This window comes from Protomyctophum bolini (genome assembly GCF_963924005.1).
Source record: "Protomyctophum bolini genome assembly, chromosome: 10".
NCBI lineage: Eukaryota > Metazoa > Chordata > Actinopteri > Myctophiformes > Myctophidae > Protomyctophum > Protomyctophum bolini.
The window spans coordinates 25,825,400-25,847,857 of NC_137871.1; the positions used below are offsets into that span (position 1 = coordinate 25,825,400).

Below are 22,458 nucleotides of genomic sequence, written 5' to 3' on the forward strand. Positions count from 1 at the left end.
CTTATCCCATTAAGACCTCGAATGGGTTAAACTCAATATACTTTGTTGACTGTTGTCACCCGGCCTTCTATCCTTGGTAACCCACCTTTTTTCACCCTCTACACACCAATTCTCTCTGCATGCCTGAAAATAGCCCTTCTATTTTTGCTGAATTGTTGCCTATTTTCGCTGAATGGTTTTGCCTATTATATGACATGCCAAGACTATATACTGGACGATATAGGGTTCATGGGTGGGTTAGTTTAGCTCAGTTCACTTACAACTAGTTTTCCTCCTTTGGTGACCAATACAGAGTCGTGTTCAATCACAAGAATGTCCACAAATTCCACACGTTTCATCTGCTTGTGATTACACAGTTTTCAGAGTATAGGAGCTGCTAGGGCCCACATTTCATTGTTGTCCACCTTTGAAGTGTGTGTCTCGTCGAATCATCGTCCAAAGCATCCCTTCATTTTGTATCAGTCAATTTCATCATACATCATACACACATATGCGTGCGTGAGTGCACTTACGCGTGCGTATAGAGAACAGGAGCCTTTCTCTTAAGTAAAACGTTGTAACATGGCCTGTTATGACAATGCGTCCCTGTCAAAGACCAAACTACAGTGGACAGTAGAAGGACAACATCAAGGAAGACTGGCTGCAGCTTCCAAACCCTGCTTTGCACAGCAGAAGATCGAGAGCGCTGGAGATACCTGGAGATAGAAGCCTTTGCTAGTTTGGCCTAAGCCATGGGGTGGGTGGGTGAGTGAGTGAGTGAGTGAGTGAGTGAGTGAGTGAGTGATATACAGTAGGGGAGAGCCGCCACGGATGTAACATTTTGCACGTTTCATTTTTTTACTCGGAGATCCGTTTAGCTACACATGTAATATTTTCAGGCAACGGACCTACACATGTCAGCTACCATAAACCACTTCAAGTTATTTTTTTGATAAAACAGGTCGGGAGTTATTAAACCGAACGTGGACGCTGTTTCAGTGTTACATTTGCTGCGCATATCGGATTAATTGTAACAGCATGGAGTATAAATGTAACAACGCTAAAAAACACCATTAAACATATCGTTTTCAGCTTAAAGCAATTATATTTCATTGAAGCAACTCCTTAGCATTGTTTTCATACCATGGATGTGATAAGAAAATGTATCAAACATATTGGGAAATATTAAATAGTATCGGGTGTACCAGTTTGGGCTTTTTTTTCAGTTCAATGGGGAAATACATTGATTAAACAAACGTTTGATTGATTGAGTTGTACAATGTTATACAACCATAAACTAATTTTAGAATACACTACACAATACAATACAAATTTAGAACATATAATATTGGCCAATATGTCAAATATGTAAATATTACTTATAATGGCATTGAATGGAAGCGGACCATTTGTAACGCATGTTACAATTGACCCTCCCTCCGAAGTTTTCTTTGCCGTTGCTTACAGACCAGAATGAACGTGAATTCCGTCTAAACACGATGCAAACTAATGAAGAACATAAGCATGAAGACATCCATGTGGATTTTTATTCACCAACACCAAAGAAAAAACTTGTAGCACACAAATACTCCAGGTGTAAAATTATACGCATTTTGAAAAAAGTCAGTTATTCGCCAATAGCTCCCCGCAGGATGAAGGTAAACACTTCAAACTTCCTGGGCACGTAGAGTACGTTGCTGTACACATACTGACGCGATGGCGTCATGGTGGCGTTGACCAATCAAGAGATAACGTCCATGTTACAACCGTGACGCGTTACATCCAAGGCGGCTCTCCCCTATATATAATATACGTATATATATTTAGGCATTAAACAGTAAGCAGTACTGTACATCAAATACATAATAGTAATCTAGGATCTTAAGTAAACCTAGAGTCTTCACACTCTAAACAGTGTAATATAAAAAATCTTTATAGGACTACTACCTATACTTATTACATGGCTTGGTTGAATGCTTGATTCTGATTGGTCAATCGCTCAATTCAGCAGTGTGTTATTTCTTGATAACAGACCGCTCCGCTCTATAACAGACCGCTGCCTAATCAAATCCTCTGAGCACCAGCTTGATTTACTGCTGTTTCCGACATGACAGCCATGTAAACACACACACCCACACACTGTGACACACAATGTGTACAGCTAAACATTGGTCTCAAAAATGTTTTTGAAAACATTTGAGCGAGACATAGACTAGCAGTACCTGAAAATGGAAATTGATCAACTCACTTCCTTGTTTTCCGACAGTGCTCCAGCCCTGCAGCTGGGCAGACGCAGCCATGCAGTGCGAATACTTGTTTTGTTGTGTTTTGGATCAATTTATTAATTTATGTTAGGTAGCCATGTAATAAGCGGGATAATATCTGGCTAGGTGGTCATCCCTCCATTGTCGGGATAAAATTCACCTTCACAGGGTGATTAACTTGTCGGTGAATTATCTCCCCACAATAACCACCTAGCCAGATATTATCCCTTACACACTATAGGATGGCAGGTCTACAAGTGACCTGGCATCTGTCTACATTCTTCTTCTTGTCGTGTCCACAAGACAGTCAGTTACTACACTTGGCTAGATGTGGTTCAGCCACAGCTGAACACATTGCTGTCCCTTCTCATTAAACTCTGCCAAGTCCGATGCTGTGCAGGGATGTTCCAGCAGGGGGCATGTGAGGAGGTGCATGGTCTGCATACACCTGCAAGGTCTTCAAGGCTAGGGCAAGTGTTATGACATGTGCTATAGTCTGAAGAGGTGAGATTGGCAAGTGAGTCTGCAGTTCTAACTGCAATGGGGAGTTCGTTTCCCAGTTTGGGAGCCAGAAGGGAGAAGAGTCTGGAACGTGTGGAGCATTGTCCTGGATGTTTTAGGGAAGGTTATATATAGGTTATATAATATGTATGTATGTACGTACGTACGTACGTACGTATGTACAGACAGACAGACAGACAGACAGACACACACTGACAGACATAATTTAAATTGGCCTCAAATTGGCCTTGACAGTCTACTCTTGAGGGTTGTTTGTCCCCAAGGAAAGAAAAACCACTCCCCTGATGAGATGCTTCAGGAGAGAAAAGAACAAAGCACTGCAAGCTGCTTCCTTTTCTCTCGTCATAAAAAAAACACTCAGCAAGAGGAGGCCGGAGATTGCATTGCATTGCATTTTTGTAAAAGGCCACATTATAGCATGTAGTAGTAGGCCTACTGTAAGTATAGTTAACCCATTCTGGACGGGATCGCCTTTTGTTATACTTTAGCTATTGAAAAATAGCAGATCTACAAGCTCATACTTGTTGAAAAATCGTGAAAATGTGGTGCAAATCTTTGAATATATATATATTCTTTCAGAGTGATCGTTTTAACTCAAATCTTTGCTTCTGAGGGGTTCCTGGAACAACATGTCGGTGGCCAAATACAGATAACGGTGGGGGTCCTTGACATGAAAATGTTTGAGAACGACTGACATAGAAACATGGATTCTTCGAAAAACTGTCAGGATTTAGAAGACATTAGAATCGTCCTCAGGTCTAAATGCGTTAAGTCAGCAAGTCGGCAAATAGACCATGTTCACTTCACGCTGAAGATCCAGCCAACAAGATAGGCTTTAACCATCAAGCAGAGGAGGTGATATTTTCCCTAAGTCACGAGAGCTGTAAAGGATATCGTTCCAACTGCGTAATGGACTCGACGGTAGCTCAGCCTCTAATGGGGCCAAATGCAGCGCGGTGCTGCTGCTCTGAGGCCAGTGAAATACACTACCTGTCAGGGGGAAAAAACACCCAAATCAGGTCAGATTCGCACTTAAGGCAAAAGGACAACTCTTGACTGAACCGATTGAATCATTGCCTGATTTACAACCTTGAACTATTAAATATCCCCCATGTTACATCCACATCTCAAACTCATTAGGGCTTTTTTTCTTTTTTTCTTGTAGCCTACAACATATCTGACACAGAAAATTAAAAGAAAGAAAGAAAGAAAGAAAGAAGATCCGTTTGTACTTGCCTGTTCTTGTCCCACATCACTGTGAAATATAGCACACATGCATTTGGCAAAGGAACAGTATGCCAGGGTTGTTGCTGCAAAATATGCCCATGCGGTCACAATAACACGTACATTGGAGTTTACACAATATAAACTGTTAATTTAACTCTCAAAGGTTAGAAATGGACTCCATATCGTAGTAGTGCTACTAGCAGCAATAGTAGTATTGATTGGGTGACCTCAGAACAGTCTCCACCAGGTATTCCTAAACCTATAACTGTAACTGTCCCAGAACACGAGACAGTGGTTTCAGTTATACATTTAAATAATATTAAATATGGTTTAGCTTGTGCAACATATATGATCATACTTGGATAAAAAGGTTGATTTCATTATGAATAAATATAATTAAAAACGACAATAAATATGTTAAAAGGTTATAGCACGAGGTAAAAATGCACCCTATGCAAAGGAGTGTCACATGACGTCACCTGTCAAAGGGTCAGAGGTTGAACTGAGTTCCTGGAGAGAAGTTGTATTTTTGGGAACGTCAGAGAGAGACGATTATAAGTCATTCTGATCTGCACATCAAAGGAGCACACGCACGGTATTATATTATTTATTATGTGTTCCTTTTGATTGTGTTGTGTTTTGCCCTTAATGTAGAACTGCAGACTTTGTTTGGTACGTTAGGGTTAGCTAACTAGAGGACTCTGCTTCCTTGTGTATGGACTAAAAAACCTGAACAAAATGTCTTTGTTGAATGAATGAATGAATAGTTGAACGAATAGTTTATTTCGGTGCTTTACATTTACATGTTAAGTTTCATCATTTGCATTTAAGTTTTTTACAAAGAGGTAGCACCGAAAAGGTCTAGGCTGAAGCCGAAGCTTATTTTTTAAGAAAATAAACAAAATGGTAACAGAAATAATTATGATAATAATGATCTTGTGATAATGTTTTATATCGATTTAATACCCTACTTTAAATAGCTTTTTAAATTTGATAAGTGATGTGCATATAGCTTTAGTTCATTATCCAGGCTATTCCACAAGGCTACCCCTATTTTAGATATACATCTACCCTTTGTGTTGGTCCTTTTTGTTTTAATACACATGTCCCCCTGAGGTTGTACTGGGATTCACTCATTTCAAACAGCTCCTGTATGGATAATGGTATTTGTTTTATTTATTTTGTACATGACTATTGCAGTGTTTAAGTTGACTATATCTTCGAATTTTAGTGTGTTTGCAGATGAAGAGTGGGTTTGTAGCTGCAAGATATTCAGTTTTATTTATGATTCTTATGGCCTTTTTTGTAACATGAAACTTAGTTTTGTTATAGTTTTATGTGTCCCCCCCATACATAATACGTTAAGTATGGAAGTATGAGGGAACCCTCATACTTCCATAGTTATAGTGGAAGTATGAGGGTACTAACCTGCCCCAAAGTTATTAGTGCAGCCGGCAAAAACTAGAGTTCTCAACAGGCCCGAAAATTAAGGCCCAGTCCTACCTGGGCCCTCATCAAACCCTGTACACTCAAGACACGCTTCATATATGGCCAGTACAGAATTCATTCCATATGTTGTTCTGACCCCCCCCATTCCAAAGTCCCAGCACTCGCCCAGCAGTCTGCTGTCACCCAGGCGGATATGTTGATCTGACACACCCCATTCCAAAGTGCCAGCTCTCGCCCAGCAGTCTGCTGTCAGCCTGTCACCCAGGCGGATATGTTGATCTGACCCCCCCATTCCAAAGTGCCAGCTCTCGCCCAGCAGTCTGCTGTCACCTAGGCGGATGCGTGCACGCGACCTCGCCCTTTAGGGCGTCTTACTGGTAGTAGTAGTGTAGTTGTAGTCAGTAGTAGTCGTAGACTTGTTGTAGTAGTTGTATTAGTAGCATGGTCAGGAACAAAGGAGCAACAGCATTTAAATCTCAGAAGGTGTCACAGTGCATGGTGATTGTGCTCCGAGGCTGTTTCTGCAGTAATAGACTCATGGGAAATAAACTCCAGCAGCGCCATAACCTTTCTCTGTTCCACCGATGGCAGTTTGGTGGGAATTACACCCTCTTTGAAATTGTATCATTATGGCCTCTTTTTTGGGTGGAAAGTGTGTGTGCGTGCGTGCGAAGTTGCGAACTGGTCTGCATATGAAAATGTGCGCATGCTTGCGTGCATGCGCCTGCGGAGGGCTCCCATTTCTGCAGATAGTGAAATTGCCATTTTCCCTAATAAATATTTTAAAGGTTAGCTGAGTGCCATCCTTGAGGGGACTTTGGCCGATTAAATTAGCAGCTCTTTGAGCTGGTAAACTGGTGGCGTATTAGCCTCCATGGTAATGTGCAGTTTTACTGCTCCATGAGGCTGAAGGTGCAGTCTAAATGGTCATCATTTGAATTACATTGTTCACATAGTGTATGCTTTTTGGCAATGCGTGATGGGCTTTTTATTGTGCCGTGCATTCAAATCAAATTACTTCAATTTAGTGAACAGCAAAGTCGGTAATTTCTCAATTTGGCTGATGCAGTCTCTTCATTCAGTTCTGTTTGTCACTTCAGTTCTGTTCTGTTCCGTTCTCACTCAGTGATGTAAAGTAACATGTATATCAAGTACTGTCGTAATACCGACGTCGTAGTCTTAAGTACAATTTTGGGCTATTCTTTTTTTTACTTCACTGCAGTATTTACAGTTTTCTACTCCACTATATCTCATGAGGCAAATATTATACTCTTAGTTTTACTCCACTACAATTATTTGAAATCTTTAGGATACTTTGTGTCATCTCCTCTCCTCTCCTCTCCTCTCCTCTCCTCTCCTCTCCTCTCCTCTCCTCTCCTCTCCTCTCCTCTCCTCTCCTCTCCTCTCCTCTCCTCTCCTCTCCTCTCCTCTCCTCTCCTCTCCTCTCCCCTCCCCTCCCCTCCCCTCCCCTCCCCTCCCCTCCCCTCCCCTCCCCTCTCCTCTCCTCTCCTCTCCTCTCCTCTCCTCTCCTCTCCTCTCCTCTCCTCTCCTCCCCTCAGCCCTCCTCTCCTCTCCTCTCCTCTCCCCCCTCCCTTCCCCTGCCATTATCCGGCACATAGAGATGTTTTGTGGATTTTCATTTCTTATACATTCCTAGCAGCAACTTCAGGATCAATGACTTCACATTTCTTGAGCTCACGCTGTTGAGTGTGTTTTGTGCAGAATCAATAGTGCCGCTGTGTGGGCTTTGATAGGCTGATGATGCTGAAACACATTTCACCCATTAATATAACAGTGGGGACCAATCCATACTGAACCACACATACTGTACATGTACACGCACGCATGCACGCACGCACACACAATCTATATTCCACCATGAACCAACACTTGAATAGGCTAACTAATATATAAAAGGTCAGCGATAAAGACATGCAGTGTTACATGTTCTATTCCACTGTTGGCCAAACACCGGGTCGGGACATTTGTATGGGTCCCTTTATTTTTACATTTTGTTTTTCATTATTTCCCCCCCAAAAAGCTAACATTTTCATACATTTTGGGTCTTGAGCTAAAACGTTTGGGAACCACTATTGTTTTCTCTCATCAGATGTCTGCCAGCATCACTGTTTTCGTCGACTAATACTACGACGAAGAATGTTTGTCGACTACCTTTTTTCACTGACAAAAACTACATACTACATACATACTAAATAAAAACTACGACTAAATATACTGACAATTTCGTCAACAAATTAAAACTAGACTAAAATGTTAGGAAGTGACTAGTGGACAAGAGATCCAGTATAAGTCATTTTGCACTTGGTTGCATGCTGAAAATAGCAGATATACAAGCTCACAATGCGTCGTGCTGCGACACGTTGAGCTTGTAGATCGGCTATTTTCAGCAAGTGTAAAAACAGTCATTGAGCCCACCAAAATACATTTTAGTCGACTAAATCAACTGTAGATTTAGTCGACTAAAATCTTATATTTAGTCAACTAAAACTAGACTAACACTAAAACATTCCTGGTGACTAAGATGTGACTGAAACTAAATGAAAACTATTGAAGAGACTATGACGGCTATAGCCTCCTATACAGAAACTATAAAAATAAACTGAAGCACTGCCGAGACCAGCTGGAGCACAGAAAGTGCATTCTGACAGGACACTTCAGACACAGCATGAAGGGAAAGCCTATTTTAGCTTTGGTCTCAATCCGACGATGCTCTGTCCTTGATGTTGACACAAAGAGACGTGTGTGTGCGTGCGTGCGTGCGTGCGTGCATGTGTGCGTGTGTGTGTGTGTGTGTGTGTGAGTGTGTGTGTGTGGGCACTTCATTCAACATTGCCGGTCCCTCCACTCATTAGAGGAGCACATGCTTCTGCGTTTAAATTTGTATTTTATGTTTAATAATAGTGAGCAGCTCAGCATCGCAATGATGACCGAACAAACACGTCAGCAATGGACTTCCTGTCTGCGGCAGTTCGAACAATACGTCAGTCTAATAATCTCCTGTGTGTGTGTGTGTGCGTGCGTGCGTGTGTGTGTGTGCGCACATGCCTGCGTGTGTCCACCATGTGCACGTCCATAGATTCATGCTTATAGTGTATGTGTTTGTAGTATGAATGTGTTGTCTGTGTCCTTTTCATTCCTCCTCTCTTTGTCATTGCATTTATCAAATGGGGTTCATCCCACTGACATCAAGGAGCTGTTCTGCCGGAGTGGGGGGGGGGGGGGGGGGGGGGGGGACCAGACCATGTCACGCCAGCAACAGCTGTGAGAGAGAGCGATAAAAGGAAGAAACAAGTGGCATTCGCCCAAAACAATCATCTTAATTGCATTTTGCGGTGGGATTTTATCGTCCCTTGTTGTGACAATTGCTCTAAATGCATTAACTCTGATACCGTGTTCCAACTAGTGGTGGACAAAGCACTCGACCCCAGTTCTTGATTCAGAGTATAGATACTCCTGCTCAAATATTACTACAAGTGAAAGTTGCTCAGTTAAAATTGTACCCGAAACCCTGGCCATTCTCTCTAACCGTACTGTACCACTACCTTCCTCTCTCTCTCCGATGCTAGAAATTAATTAGAAATAATGACGGGAAGCACCCTTAGTTTAGACTATAGTCATTGGTTAGATATAAGGTGGGTGAGGGGTGCGTTAAGACGACCTGATTAAGGTTGGTGAGGGGTGCGTTAAAACGACGAGATTAAGGTTGGTGAGGGGTGCGTTAAGACGACCTGATTAAGGTTGGTGAGGGGTGCGTTAAGACGACCTGATTAAGGTTGGTGAGGGGTGCGTTAAAACGACCAGATTAAGGTTGGTGAGGGGTGCGTTAAAACGACCGGATTAAGGTTGGTGAGGGGTGCTTTAAGACGACCGGATTAAGGTTAGTGAGGGGTGCGTTAAAACGACCGGATTAAGGTTGGTGAGGGGTGCGTTAAAATGACCGGATTAAGGTTGGTGAGGGGTGCGTTAAGACGACCTGATTAAGGTTGGTGAGGGGTGCGTTAAGACGACCGGATTAAGGTTGGTGAGGGGTGTGTTAAGGGTTGGGAGAGGGTTAAGGTTAGGTTTAGGGTGAGAGATAGGTTGTAGGACTAATGACTGGTCAACGCAGTACTGTGGGTTTGTTAGTGTTGGTTTATTCACATTTCCCCATATAGGCGGTGATCTCTGATCAGCTGTCTACATGAGACTGTACGTACGGGCAGGGTAATAAGAAGCATTGAAAATGATGAACTACCCACTTTAATGACAATAACTTCCATTTTTATTTTCATGCCGTTTCGTTTCAGCCATGCACAGGAAATGAACCGACTGAGAAGATCGATGTTTACAAGCCGCGTATGGGGGTGATGCTGGGAATGGGATAGTTAGCGATTTATAACCCATCGAGTGTCATTTTGACTAGATTACTGATGAAAAGCAATAAACGCAAACATTGATTTTTTTTCTTTTTTACCTATGGAGATATCGAATCTCACACATTTCTGTGGGCGCTGGAGGGTGTTGGCATTGATCCAGTCTGATGCCCCAAAGAATGAAAAATTCATGACTATTCGACGTATTTTGCAATCAACACATGTAAATGCCACTTCTTTGTTAACTCAAGAAACAGAGGATCTTTCTTTCTTTCCGTCAGTGTGTGTGTGTGTGTGTGCGTGCATGCGTGCGCTTCATCAGCTGGAGTGGGCAGAGGGAGAAAGAGAGGGGGCCCTTGATGGCGTCTCCAGAGACCAGGGGACTTCTATTTTTAGTACACTGTGATAGCCTGTCGGCCCCAACACCCCCGCCCAATCTCTAACACACACACACACACACACACACACACACACACACACACACACACACAGGGCGGCGGTGGCTCAGGGGTAGAGGGCCTGGATGGTAACCGTAAGGTTGCCAGTTTGAACCCGGGCTCCCTCTGCCGAAATAGATACACGGCTGAGCTACACCAGCGTTTTATACGCCAGCATTTTACACGCACAGTCGCACACACACATGCTCTTGATGTGTTTTGTTTCTCTCGCCTCACTTTTTCCGAAGTTAGACTGGGCCAGATCTAAATGGATTGGGCCGCGGCCCACGTGGCCCAATGGAGAATACGCCAGTGCTGGGCACTGATCCTCACCAGGGCTCAATTCACATCAACATAGGTCTACACAACAATAGCAAAATAATTTAAACACTTCTATACACTGAATAGAAGTGGTTCTCAAACTTGGTTCTCAAACTTCTTCGTGCTTAAGGGCCTCAAAATGTGAGCTTGTAGATCTGCTATTTTTGAATAACCAACCTAAAAATGGATAAGTGACGCTACAATCACTACTTTTGCTGGGAACACCTTGGAAGTTGGAACTCCCTCAACTTGAAGAGTGGGGGAGTTCCAGAGTGGGGGCCTCAGAGCATACTTTATGCTCTGAGGCCTAGCAGTGTACTTTAATGCAATAGTTACAGCATATAAGCTACTTAAAACTACAGTATAACTTATAGATTTAGGTTTAAAGTATTTTTCACAATGCATTGTTTTGTATTGATTTAACTTAAATAACTTTGTCGTGGGCACGGTGGCACAGTCGGTAGTGCTGTCGCCTCACAGCTAGAAGGTCCTGAGTTCGATTCCCGCTGGTGATGCTGTGGGCGTGTTCTCTCCTCCACGTCATCAGTGTCCCGAGGCGGGGTTGGCGAAAGGGGTTTTCTGTGTGGAGTTTGCATGTTCTCCCCGTGTCCCCCTAGGGTAGGTAGTGGTACCCTCACAAAAAACATGCAGTAATGCTGGTCTCTAAACTACCTCCCCCTGGCCAGCCTGATGGAGGGGAAAGGAACTGGTCGGAATAACGTGTTCCTTCCACACGCTGGGGAAATCCCCCCGTCAGGTGATAAGAAGCAGCTTGGACTCCTCATGCATAGAAAGAAGCATGAAGTCAGTCCGCTGCCCCCGCCCCCCCCCCCCCCCCCCAGGTTGGTAGAGCCTAGGATTACATTCAATAATTGACAATGGGTGAAAGAATGGGTGAAAAGTTTGTGGGATAAAATGTATAAAAAATATATAATATAACTTTGTCAGAGCAAGCTATACTTGCAGGGTACAAGCCCTGTACAAGCCCCCAATTCAGTTCTAATCCCAATGTTTATACCGTAGTCTAAAAACTCAACTCAACTCTAATGGATTTTGATCCCCTTTAATCTCTGTTATGGTCTCAGGGCGGCTTTACTGGCGGCTGAGAAATAGATTGATAGTCTGACACACATGTGATATTACCAAGTAGAACGAAACTGCACTGCAGTGTGAAAAGTTGAAAATGTGTTTTATAGGATCATCTGTCACCCAAATGTATGGTCTAATAATACACACAGGGGACCGCGATGCATACCCGACATAATACAACAAAAAAGACTGGCATGACATTCTCTGCATAACTTTGTCATATTGAGCAAGCTGGGGTTGTAAATGTGTCCCAGAGAACCGAGCTGTGCATAAGTTCCCAGCAGTGTGATGGGGCGATGTGTGTGTGTGTGTGTGTGTGTGTGGGGGGGTGTTTAGGGCCTTTGTGTGGAGACAGCCCGCGGCCACTAGAGCAGCATGCCTCTTTTTAGGGGTTGATTTATAATTGAAAGCTGTGTTTACATCCGTTCTGCTGCTGCAGCTTCCAGCACAGAGTGCACTTCACAGCTAGTAGCAAAAAAAGAATGAAGAAAGGAGGGTGCCAAAACCCCCACAAATCGAACCCCTCCGAAATGGCTAGAGCAGATGGAATTTGGGGTGGGGGGCGTTGGCTGCTGGGGGTGGGGTTATAGTCGCAGAACTTCTGTGTTTACATTTAGTGGTACACCATTGTGTACACTAACAGTGACTCTAAAAGGAGGGAAATGTTAAATCACCTCTTGTCAGTGGGGGAGATTGACCACCTCTTACTTGGGAGACCTCTCTGACCACAGTGGTCGGTGTTGTGCCCAGGATAGGAAGAGTTATCTCGGCTGGGCGGATGGCGTAACTGAAAGAGGTGATGGCTTCAGTTTGCTCGTGTTAAAAGGGATAGTTCTTATTACTCACCCCATGGAGCCTTGAATTAATTCTGTTTTTGTCTCATTACTTTACTATAGCCAATAATCTGATGACTCAAAGAGTCTCCATTGAGTGGTCTCCTACCAGAGACTCTGCCGGTCATCAGATTATTGGCATAACAAAATCAAAAAGTCTCCATGGATTCAAGGCTTCATGGGTGTGTACAGTAAAATTATTGTATTTTTGGGAGAACTACTCCTAGTTATGTGACACGTTGTTAACATGTAGATCTGAGAACAAAATGCCACCAATGCCTGTAATACAGAGCATTAAATTAAGCATTAGCATAATATTACAGAGAGAAATCACATGGGTCTGAATTACACTTTAGATTGCTGTGCTGGCAGCAATGTGTACTATATACATTGGCTAATTGAAAATGTAATAAAGTATGTGACACAGTGTTAGTGCTTCGGAAATGCTTTGTCTATGCGGTGCAGCTATTTGTGAATGTTATGTATTGTATACTCAAACATAATGATCAATATCACGACATTGCAACATATACGAAGGCTGCAGGCACTGAAACTAGCACACTGAAGTACGTAGGCCTACACTTAAACAGTCCAATTGTCTCCCCTCCTCCTGTGCAAGTTGGCCTATTGATCCTCGTATGAGATTCATGGGGCTTCACAAAGACTGTCTGTCTGTCTGCTCCAACGGTTTCCTGCTGTCACCCGTTTCATTCTGGGAATAGTTACAGCTGCTGTGGTGCTTTGTGTACCGGATGGGTGCAGGTCTCCATGTACCGATTCTTTATGTTCATTTGTATTTCATTTTCAACATGCAGGCCTCCGCTCCTTACATTTCGGTATCTCACTGGCCACTTCCCACTTCTCTGAATGCTGTTACATTTTATAATTTCAAATGTTATAATACACAGCTTTATATTCGTGTACACTGTACAGTAACAAGTGTGACATCCTCTACTTCTTTTCCATGCCGAATCAATCTCACAATCTGGTTATTTTCATTGCTGCTTAAAAGATAGACACTGCCACCCTGTGTTTATTTTTTGGATATCAGATGTACTTGTAGCACAATGCGACTATAAGAACTGGAGAAGTGGTAACAACAGCTTTTGTAAATCTGTTGTTATAAAAAATAAAATTAGGTTTAACACATATCAAGAAATCTCTAAGATATGCAGCCATGCTACCAATAAAAATTGAAAACACCACTGGAGGAGGTCTATAACTGCTAATTGAGTTTTGAAATATTATGTTCAAATTACTGGTGCAACAGATTTGATCTAGGTTTATGGAAATTACACTGAGATTGCAAGATTTAGATTTAGCCAGGATTAATTTTAAAACTAGTTTGGTGTAACATGATTAGTAGATAAATATTGTCTTAATCCAGTTTAAAACCTTCTTGGTGCAACCGAGAAGGTTGAATGTAATGCAATAATTCATGCATTACATCATCATGAATTAAGCATTATGCATGGATTAAGTGATTAAAGCAAGGCACTTACCTCTACCTTCCATAGTACCTTTCTCTCTGTAACACACACACACACACACACACACACACACACACACATAGGCCCTCATTTATCAATCGTGCGTACGCCAAAATATGGGTGCACGCCGAAATTGCCGACATTTTTGACATTTACCATTTCCGGCAACGCTTGAAATTGAACGTGACAACGTTGAAAATCCACGTTTGCTCCTCAGCTGGCGTACGCATTTTTTTCTTTCTTACACAAGCGGAGCAGCCTTGTCTGAACTGCTGACACTGTCACAGGCATCAAAACATATGTTTTCACTCCTAAAATGTTAATATAAAACGGTATGTGTATGTAAAAAACAAAAGAGAGATTTCCAACTTTACAAGTAATTAAAATCGCGCAATTAAAAACAATATAACATGTTTACAATGTATTAGTTTGTGCTTAATCAAACACTTGTTATGCGAGCGCACTTGTGAGATGATTTTGGAGCGCATGCGGACACGGTGATGCGGCATATGCGATTATGATATTATTATTTTTTTAAAGGCATGAATTGCACGCCTTTATTTCCAAGTGACAATGACAAGCATACAATACAGCTTGCCTATTTGTAGTAAGTACTAGCAGGCTATAGGCGTAAGGGGCTTAATCATTCACCATTTATAAGTGCTTAGACAGTTTTGACAGTTCAGATAAAAGCGAGATCATTTTCGGGGGTCGGGAGGACGGGACCGCGGCGTGCGTCGCCAACACATACCAGCGCAAGCGGCAAGCCTTCATCCATATGTTTATGATTCGTTCATCAATGATCAAATCACTACATAAACGTTGATTGTGAGCTGCCTTGACGACATGATAGCCTATCTCTCATGCAGGCATGTCACCCACAGGACTTTAATATCACAGCAGTGCGCAGTATCACGCCTTCGCCGTGCACTGCGCACGAATGGGTAAAATTAATATAGGCCAGCCTACAAACTAATTCCATTCATGGCGATGCGATGTCGATGTGTCATGTATATGCGTGCATGCGTGGACATGACAGCAAAGCAAGCGAGGTGAGAGGAAAACAGACAGGGTAGGCCTACAACTTTATTTAATTCATGCAGGTGTTCGTTCTTTATTTAACAAGACACCAGTGGGCTTGCAAGTTGCGTGTGCTTCTGCGTGTGTGTGTGTGTGTGTGTGTGTGTGTGTGTGTGTGTGTGTGTGTGTGTGTGAGAGAGGTGCGTGAGGCGGGCAAGGCACGGGAGAAACCTTTTTTCCATGGTTTCCATGGTTCCCACAGGTCGTAAACATGTGTTCAGGTCGCAAAAACGAGGGCGAGGCTTGATTTCATAGGGCGTGCCAGATAGATTTCAGCCGTCACATTTATTAACGTGAGAACGAAATTAAGGAAGGATCAGCTGTTTGCGATCACTTTATAAATGCCGTGGCGACGTGGGTGTACTACGAAACCTGCACTCGAATCTGTGGCAGATTTTACACTCGATTGATAAATGAGGGCCATACATCCTTAAAAAGGTACACTCTGCCACCATGTGGTTAGTTGCAGGTATGGCATACTTTTGATGAGAATTAAACTATTATTACTTTCTCTGCACTAAATGTATGTTACATCTTCCCCCATTTAGTTTTATTTGATTTAATTAAAGACCAGATGGCCCACTGCAGTTCAACTCAAAGTTTCCTTCTCATCCCCATGTGCGTAGCACTTGTAAAAATCACAAATCACACCTGTGTGAAGTGAGGGGCGCTCTTATCATTGTACATCATCATGACGTAACATGTCTATTTGCTCAGACACATATGACGTAAAACTTTCCATTCATTGTCAATGGCATTTAATGTTATATTCAGCTATACACTCTATAGCTGAATATAGGAGGGGCTAGTGCCCCTCAAGCAAGGAACATATGAGGGTTGCTGAGGGTTATGCAATGTAAATCAGGGGCCTACAAGCTTTGCAGTTGAAAGTAAAGAACACAACCACTGGTAAAACCTGTAGCCATTAAAGTAGCCTGGTATTGAATGCTTGTTTGTTGTTAGTTTGTTTTACACCTGCATAATTAAACAAATACTCGTGATTTTTAAGTGTTCTCTGATGTAGGTGAAAAACATGATGGATGGTTTGTTCTCAGCTAGGAATTTCTACATTTTGCTAAACATTCAGGGATATTGGGACAAGCTAGACTTCACCATGCAGTGGTGGAAAGTAAGCTACTCAAGTAGGCCTACTGTACTCTTAACAGTGTGCAATTTTGAGGTATTTTTCAGTTTTTTGTTGTATTGTACATTTTGTTGCTGATTCTTTTGTACTTTTACTCAAGTAAATTGTGAATACCAACACACGTGTACTTTCTACATTACTGTATTGATACTTTTACTTATAGGTAAAAAGAATACCACCGTTCTACCACCTTCCACATCCCAGACCACACACAGAGGTCTAACACAGTAGAGTATTTAGGTTAGGTCTTTGGCTTCAGACTGTAAATGGAAAAATAGTGCATAATACAGTTGCCAAAGAGGACGTACGTTCGCCTATATATGGTTCTGTAATGTAAAGACTGGAGAAACGATTTTAGTATCCAATAAAAAACTAAATAATTTAATGAGCTATAAAGTGCAAGATACAATGGTATAAATGCAGAGAGAGACACACACACTTCACAGCTGGCTTCTGTACTTTGCACTTAAAATGCATTTATTGCCTGTACGTTTGACTAGAATTGGGTAAACAGGAGGTGGATCAATATGTTGGCAGTTGGCATGTCAATTATGTCAAACCAAATCTGAACGCAGGTGTCTGCAGGTGTCATGATAAAATGCCACATTTCTTTTCTACTCGGTCTGTGTCTCATGGGAGTGCTGTGGGCAGTTCAGAAACCCGTCCACCAGTGACATCAATGGGAATGGAAGCTAATAGAAACTGCAGGCTTTCTATTCCTGAAAAGTTGCAATATGATAATGGAAGCCATCGTTCTCATGATAATAAAAATACAATTTTAATATATTTTAATCTTGTTTAAAAGATATCTACCTAACGATTGTCACTGGTGGACAGGTTTCTGAACTTCTCACAGCCGAACTGAACTGCCCACAGACACAGACTGAGTAGGAAAAAATGGTCACTTACCTATTGGTTAAAGCCTTGCATGACAACTATCCTCATGATAAAATACCTCTGCCCTATTGCTTAAAGCCTTGCATGACAACTATCCTCATGATAAAATACCTCCGTCATGAAATGATGCTCTGACATAATAGAGTAGTTCTCTGTCCACGCGTTGAAGTATTTCACAAGGTCACTGAAGGCTGGCCCACACTGCCCCCTGTTGACCAGGAGGACGTGGCAGCCAGACGGGCTGAGGAGTCTCTCTCTCTCCATGGCCAGCAGGTCAGTGAGGTACCGCTGCGGGTCATGGTCCATCAGAACCAGATCCAAAGCCACGCTGTCCCCATGGGCTGGCGCTAAGTGAGGGCGCAGGGCAGGGATGGCCTCAGCTGAGCTGCATGCCAGCACAAGGAACTATCAAGAAAACACAAATGCTATTATTGCCAGGAAGTAACAATGATTCATAATGAGAAATGTGCAGTGTTGAGATTGTTTTTTTTTTTTTTTTTTTTTTATGTCGTGAAGGAAATTAACAAGGTATCCCAAAAAAAAAGAAAATGAGTGGGTAACAGGATAAAAAGTAAGAGTCAGACAAAAAACTGAATAAGGTATAAATAGAGAAGAAAACAGCAAAAACATATATATATATAAAGTTACCGTGTGGGGGTCCTCTGAACAAGGTGCCCTTTTTTCCACTTGAGCACCTGCCCCTCTAAATGTCTGTGCACGCCACTGCACCGTCCCACACGGCTCGGCTTTTCCGTTTGTCCCGTCACTTCACTTCCACAGTGAATGTAGGTTACTGTACTGTACTGTACTGTACTGTACCTGCGAGTATTTGAAGCCTGCCACCAGTATGAGCTCCTCCCCAAGTTCTGCTGTGCTGGAGTCCATCTCCACTGTGAGCAGCCGGCCAGCAGGGGGCAGTAGACGCAGCATCCTGATGGAGCTGTAGCCACAGTGCATCCCCAGCTCCAGCACACAGCGGGGGCCGACCCGCCGCAACACTTCATCCAGCACCTGGCCTAATGGAATAGGACAACACTAGACTTTATGGCAGCCATTCCCAAACCTGTGGTAGTGGTGGTGGGCCGTGTGGATATTGACCCCAAATACCGGTAAGACCATAAGACGAAAAACAAAACAAATAGTGTTGTCTCCTGACTTTCTTTTCTTCTTTCTAATGATTTGATCGTCCCAGAATATTGTGTTCATTGTCATGATTCGTCACGATCTGAATTGGCTTTGTCCGCGGCGTAACCGTCTTTAAATAAATTATATTAAAAGTGCCGATGGGAGAATGCATGGGGCTTCCACTTCCTGGGCCACTCGCTTTTCTGAAAGGGGGCGGGACTGCGGCGCTCTATAGCAATGTAGGTTTCTCAGAAAACTCTTAGGATTTTAGAAGGCATTTTTAGAATCAGTCCCAGTTCTAAATGGGTTAGTAGTATACAAAGATTGATGATACCAAATAAATATAAAAGTGCAGAAGTCCCGCCTGTGGTTGTGACTTGTGCCCCTCTTCGCACCCATTGGTTGCTGCTTTGTGGTTGGACAAAAATCTCTCTCTCTCCATCCACTACCATTGAAATAGCATGTTTTTCAGTTGCTTCATGTTAATATTATGTGCACTCAATTCTTATTTTAAACTTGGTGTCAGTATAAAGGAACATCACAGGTGCAGCATGGTGACTGACTGGGCATATCATGTTTGTTTTTAGTTTTTTCCATAAAATATGTTCATGGCAGAACCAGGGTGGAACAAGACAGAAAGAACCTGCTGGTTATTTAGTCAGGGACCAATCAGAAGGCTGACAAAGGGTGAATTGTGAATGGGGTTTAAAAACTGACCTCTCTGTGGACCGAGGCAGAGAGAGGGGTGTGTCTCATCGTAGCGGTCAAAGGCCTCCAGGACACTCTGAGCATTGCCGTGGGTGCAGTGGGAGAAAACATAGGCATGGGTGCTCTTCACGCACACACTCCCTCGGGCCAGCCTCAGGGCCCAGCCCAGCGCTCGACGACACAGTGCTCTGACGTTAGCGCGGTGGTAATAATGGTTCAACACAATGATTAGGATGCCAGGCAGCACTGGCACGGAAAGAGCCAACAGCCACATTTAGAAGAACTGTGTGTGAGGGGGAAAACGATGGGGTAGGAAGCGTCCCAATCTGAGAGAGAGAGAGAGACAACAGAAGGTTAATTGAAATAAAGGTGTAAGAGCCCTTATGACTTATATGTTAATAGGCAACTAATTGATGACATCACCGTAGGGCTTGGTTGATGTCAAGGCCAGCCCAGGTATTTAAACCTGTCACTGATTGAGTGCAGCCAGATGTTGCTGCAGTTTTCAACTGTGTTTGTTGGTTGGTTTGGTGGTCTTGTATACGTTTTGGCCGTTTGTTTTATTGTTCATTCACACCTACAGTATAGGCCTCACTCACACATAAGGCCCTGTACACACATATCAGACGAACATGCTCTGTGCTGTCCGTGTTTTTTCTTTTTGCCAAATTTAACCAATTCATGAAAAAGATTACAAATAACAAAGGCATTGGCAACAATGGAAATCATATTTAAACACTGTCAATGTATACCTGTAGGCTATAACCCAACTGATTATAGTTGCTACTGTAAGTGCGTATAGCTCAGCATCTTAACACCTGAATGGAAATGAATTAATGAATGACTAATTAAAATTATTTGGATATTCTGTACCCAAGAGTAACATGCAGCGAAAATAATAACCTTCATAAAAACAAAAATGAAAGAATTAATGATAATATCATTCCGTCCATAACCTGTCTCACGGCACACAAGCAATAAACTCAGAATATAAATGTTGACATACAGTACTTGCCAGGCACGACCTGCACCATTGCCATAAGGACGGTTAAGAGTGTTCCTGTCAAACACAGGTGCTATCCCCGACCTCTCCTAATGGTAAAAAAAATAAAAGGAGAAAAAAAGAATATAGAAGCCTATGGCTAAGAACAAGGCCTCTATTCTTTGTATTTTAAAACTGAGTTTGGTTCCCTAGGTTACAATAGCAAATACAGTACATGTTCTGTATCTAGGCAATAAAACAGACAGGCTGTAAGGAGAATCAACAAGTGAAGGAAAATAATACTTGGCTAAGAGTAATACAGCAAATGGGTCTGTGCTTTCCATCCGGGCTGTCTCCAGTTTTCCTACTTGATGTCAGATAAAGAAAAAAAAAGGAATGGGAGTGCACTATTTTCATGTGGAATACATTGTCATTCACTCTTGCCATCCACCAATGTCATCCTTTTTAGGTAATATTTGACAATTTGACAAATGTTTCAGCAAATATTTGACAATTTTTACAGTATAGTTTGATGTTTACTTTTGACTTCGTAATGGTCTTATTATTAGTAGGTTTACAGTATATAGAGGTTTTTAGAGCTGTATCAAAAATGTCTTAAATTTAGGCCTTCAAATTGTCACTTTAGAGAATACCCTGTGACTGTAGACACTTATACTGTAGGCTACTGTAAGTTTGTTTGTTTAGGGCAGGCTACTGTTGAGAAACATCACCTGGGGAGTGGGGACCCCCCCAAAATCATTTGGGGACCCCTCTGGGAAAGTTTAAAAAAAAACACTACTCCGAACTATCTACAGTATGACACCCAGATTTAGGCTATTCTTCCACCGTTCCCAGTGATTTTCTTTTAGTTTTAGTTTCGTTTTTTAGGACATACATCCTCTGCTGTTGGCTTTAGCGACCAAGTCATGATCTTTTTTTTTCTTTTTTACTTCCATGCAGAACCTCACCTGAAACATGTTTCTCCGTTTCTCCACACGAGGGAGCCAAAGGAATAGCAATGATAATAACATTACATCTTCAGTTTGTTTATGCCTGGTCTCCATGGCACTGAGCACGCAGCCGCAGATGCATCGTACCCACAGGACAGGAGTCAGGAACGAGACTAATCAAAACGAAATGTATGCACCTGCCTTAGAAATTCAATGACGGTCGCAGCAGTCTTGTAAAACGGTAGCCATGACGAAACTTCACCCTATTTTTGGCACTTGCTGCATTTACAAGTTTTCCGTATATATAAACATTCAGATTTCAAATATAAAGTACTCACATTTTGTCTCACGGGTGTTAGTTAGTAGCAGATCCAGCGATTAGAATTTATGCATCCCGCGTTGTTTAATAAAAAGCATTTTTATCCGAGCTGTTATTTTCCCATTGGCTTTCAACTACGCGCCCCTATCGGTCGGGAGGAGGGTGGCACTCGGTGTGTTCGATATAGGTACTCTGACCGCCCTGCCAATACAGACTAATAGGCGAGTGCGCTCCCGGTGTGCAACTGTGGATTTCCCAAACGAACCCCGTTTGAAAAAAGTAGCCGGGGCGCTCGGACAAAAATGCTTTTTTATTAAAGAACGCGGGATGCAGCAGTGCTAGCGTTTGGGCTGCTACTAGCTAACACCCGTGGGACAAAATGTGAGTACTTTATATCTGAAATCTGAATGTTTATATATACGGAAAACTTGTAAATGCAGCGAGTGCCAAAAATAGGGTGAAGTTACGTCATGACTGTCATGATAATCATCATGGCAGTCATGTTCCAGGGCTAGTAAAACGGTAAACTAAACACAAACATGCTGGATATATGGAATGGATTCATTTGTTCATTCCAAAACATGTCAATTTCTCACCAGTCTGCATGACTTGTTATCCCGCCTGTCGGCCCGATACGTTCCCCCAGTCCCGGGAGGAATGTATCGGGGCTACAGATTATGACTTGTCTTGTATGATCAAGACAAGTAAACAATATAGGCAGCATAATGATCACAGGCTTTGATCAGGCTATAAACTTACATTTACGTTAGAAAATGCGACGACACGATGCTCCAAAAAGCGTCTTAATTAATTACCCGCCTCGAGTCATGCAATAACTTCTCATTCTCTCTTCCGGGATACGGCGGGATTAATAACTCGGAAACGAAACATTCATTCATATATAGGGCGGCACATTAGGGAAGCCGGTCACAAAAACGCCTCGTTCTGAAGCAACGTTCTAGCAACGATTCAACGAACTGCAATTTGGATTTCCATCCAAAAAAGCTGCTTTCCGACCGAGTCTCACTGCCTGCTATAGCCTATAGCCCAAGATTTAGAGAGAGTTTATTTCGATTCTGACGATAAAAAAAACTCTACGAGAGTCTAAATCTTGGGCTAACATAGTAGTGAAGTGCAATGATATTACATTATAGCCAGCCAGCAGAACAGATAATAATACCTTTAACGTGCGGGTGGATAAGGATTAGAGATTAGAATGAGTGTTCCCCTCCTGTGTGTGTGTGTGTGTGTGTGGTCCCCAGTGGCCGG

The 22,458-nt window shown here is 42.5% G+C and overlaps 1 protein-coding gene across 1 annotated transcript; it reads right to left on the reverse strand.

The window, feature by feature from the left end:
• Positions 1-3,698: 3,698 nt before the first annotated feature.
• Positions 3,699-22,433, reverse strand: LOC308322240 (transmembrane O-methyltransferase homolog; the record flags this gene model as incomplete). The annotated part of the gene is made up of 6 exons (XM_080773434.1): positions 22,370-22,433; positions 20,889-21,043; positions 18,948-19,264; positions 17,925-18,121; positions 17,217-17,510; positions 3,699-3,755 (listed from the first exon to the last, which is right to left on the reverse strand). Exons 3-6 carry the CDS (start codon positions 19,210-19,212, stop codon positions 3,699-3,701), a joined length of 813 nt encoding a protein of 270 aa, XP_080629560.1. The 5' UTR covers positions 19,213-19,264; positions 20,889-21,043; positions 22,370-22,433.
• Positions 22,434-22,458: the final 25 nt, after the last annotated feature.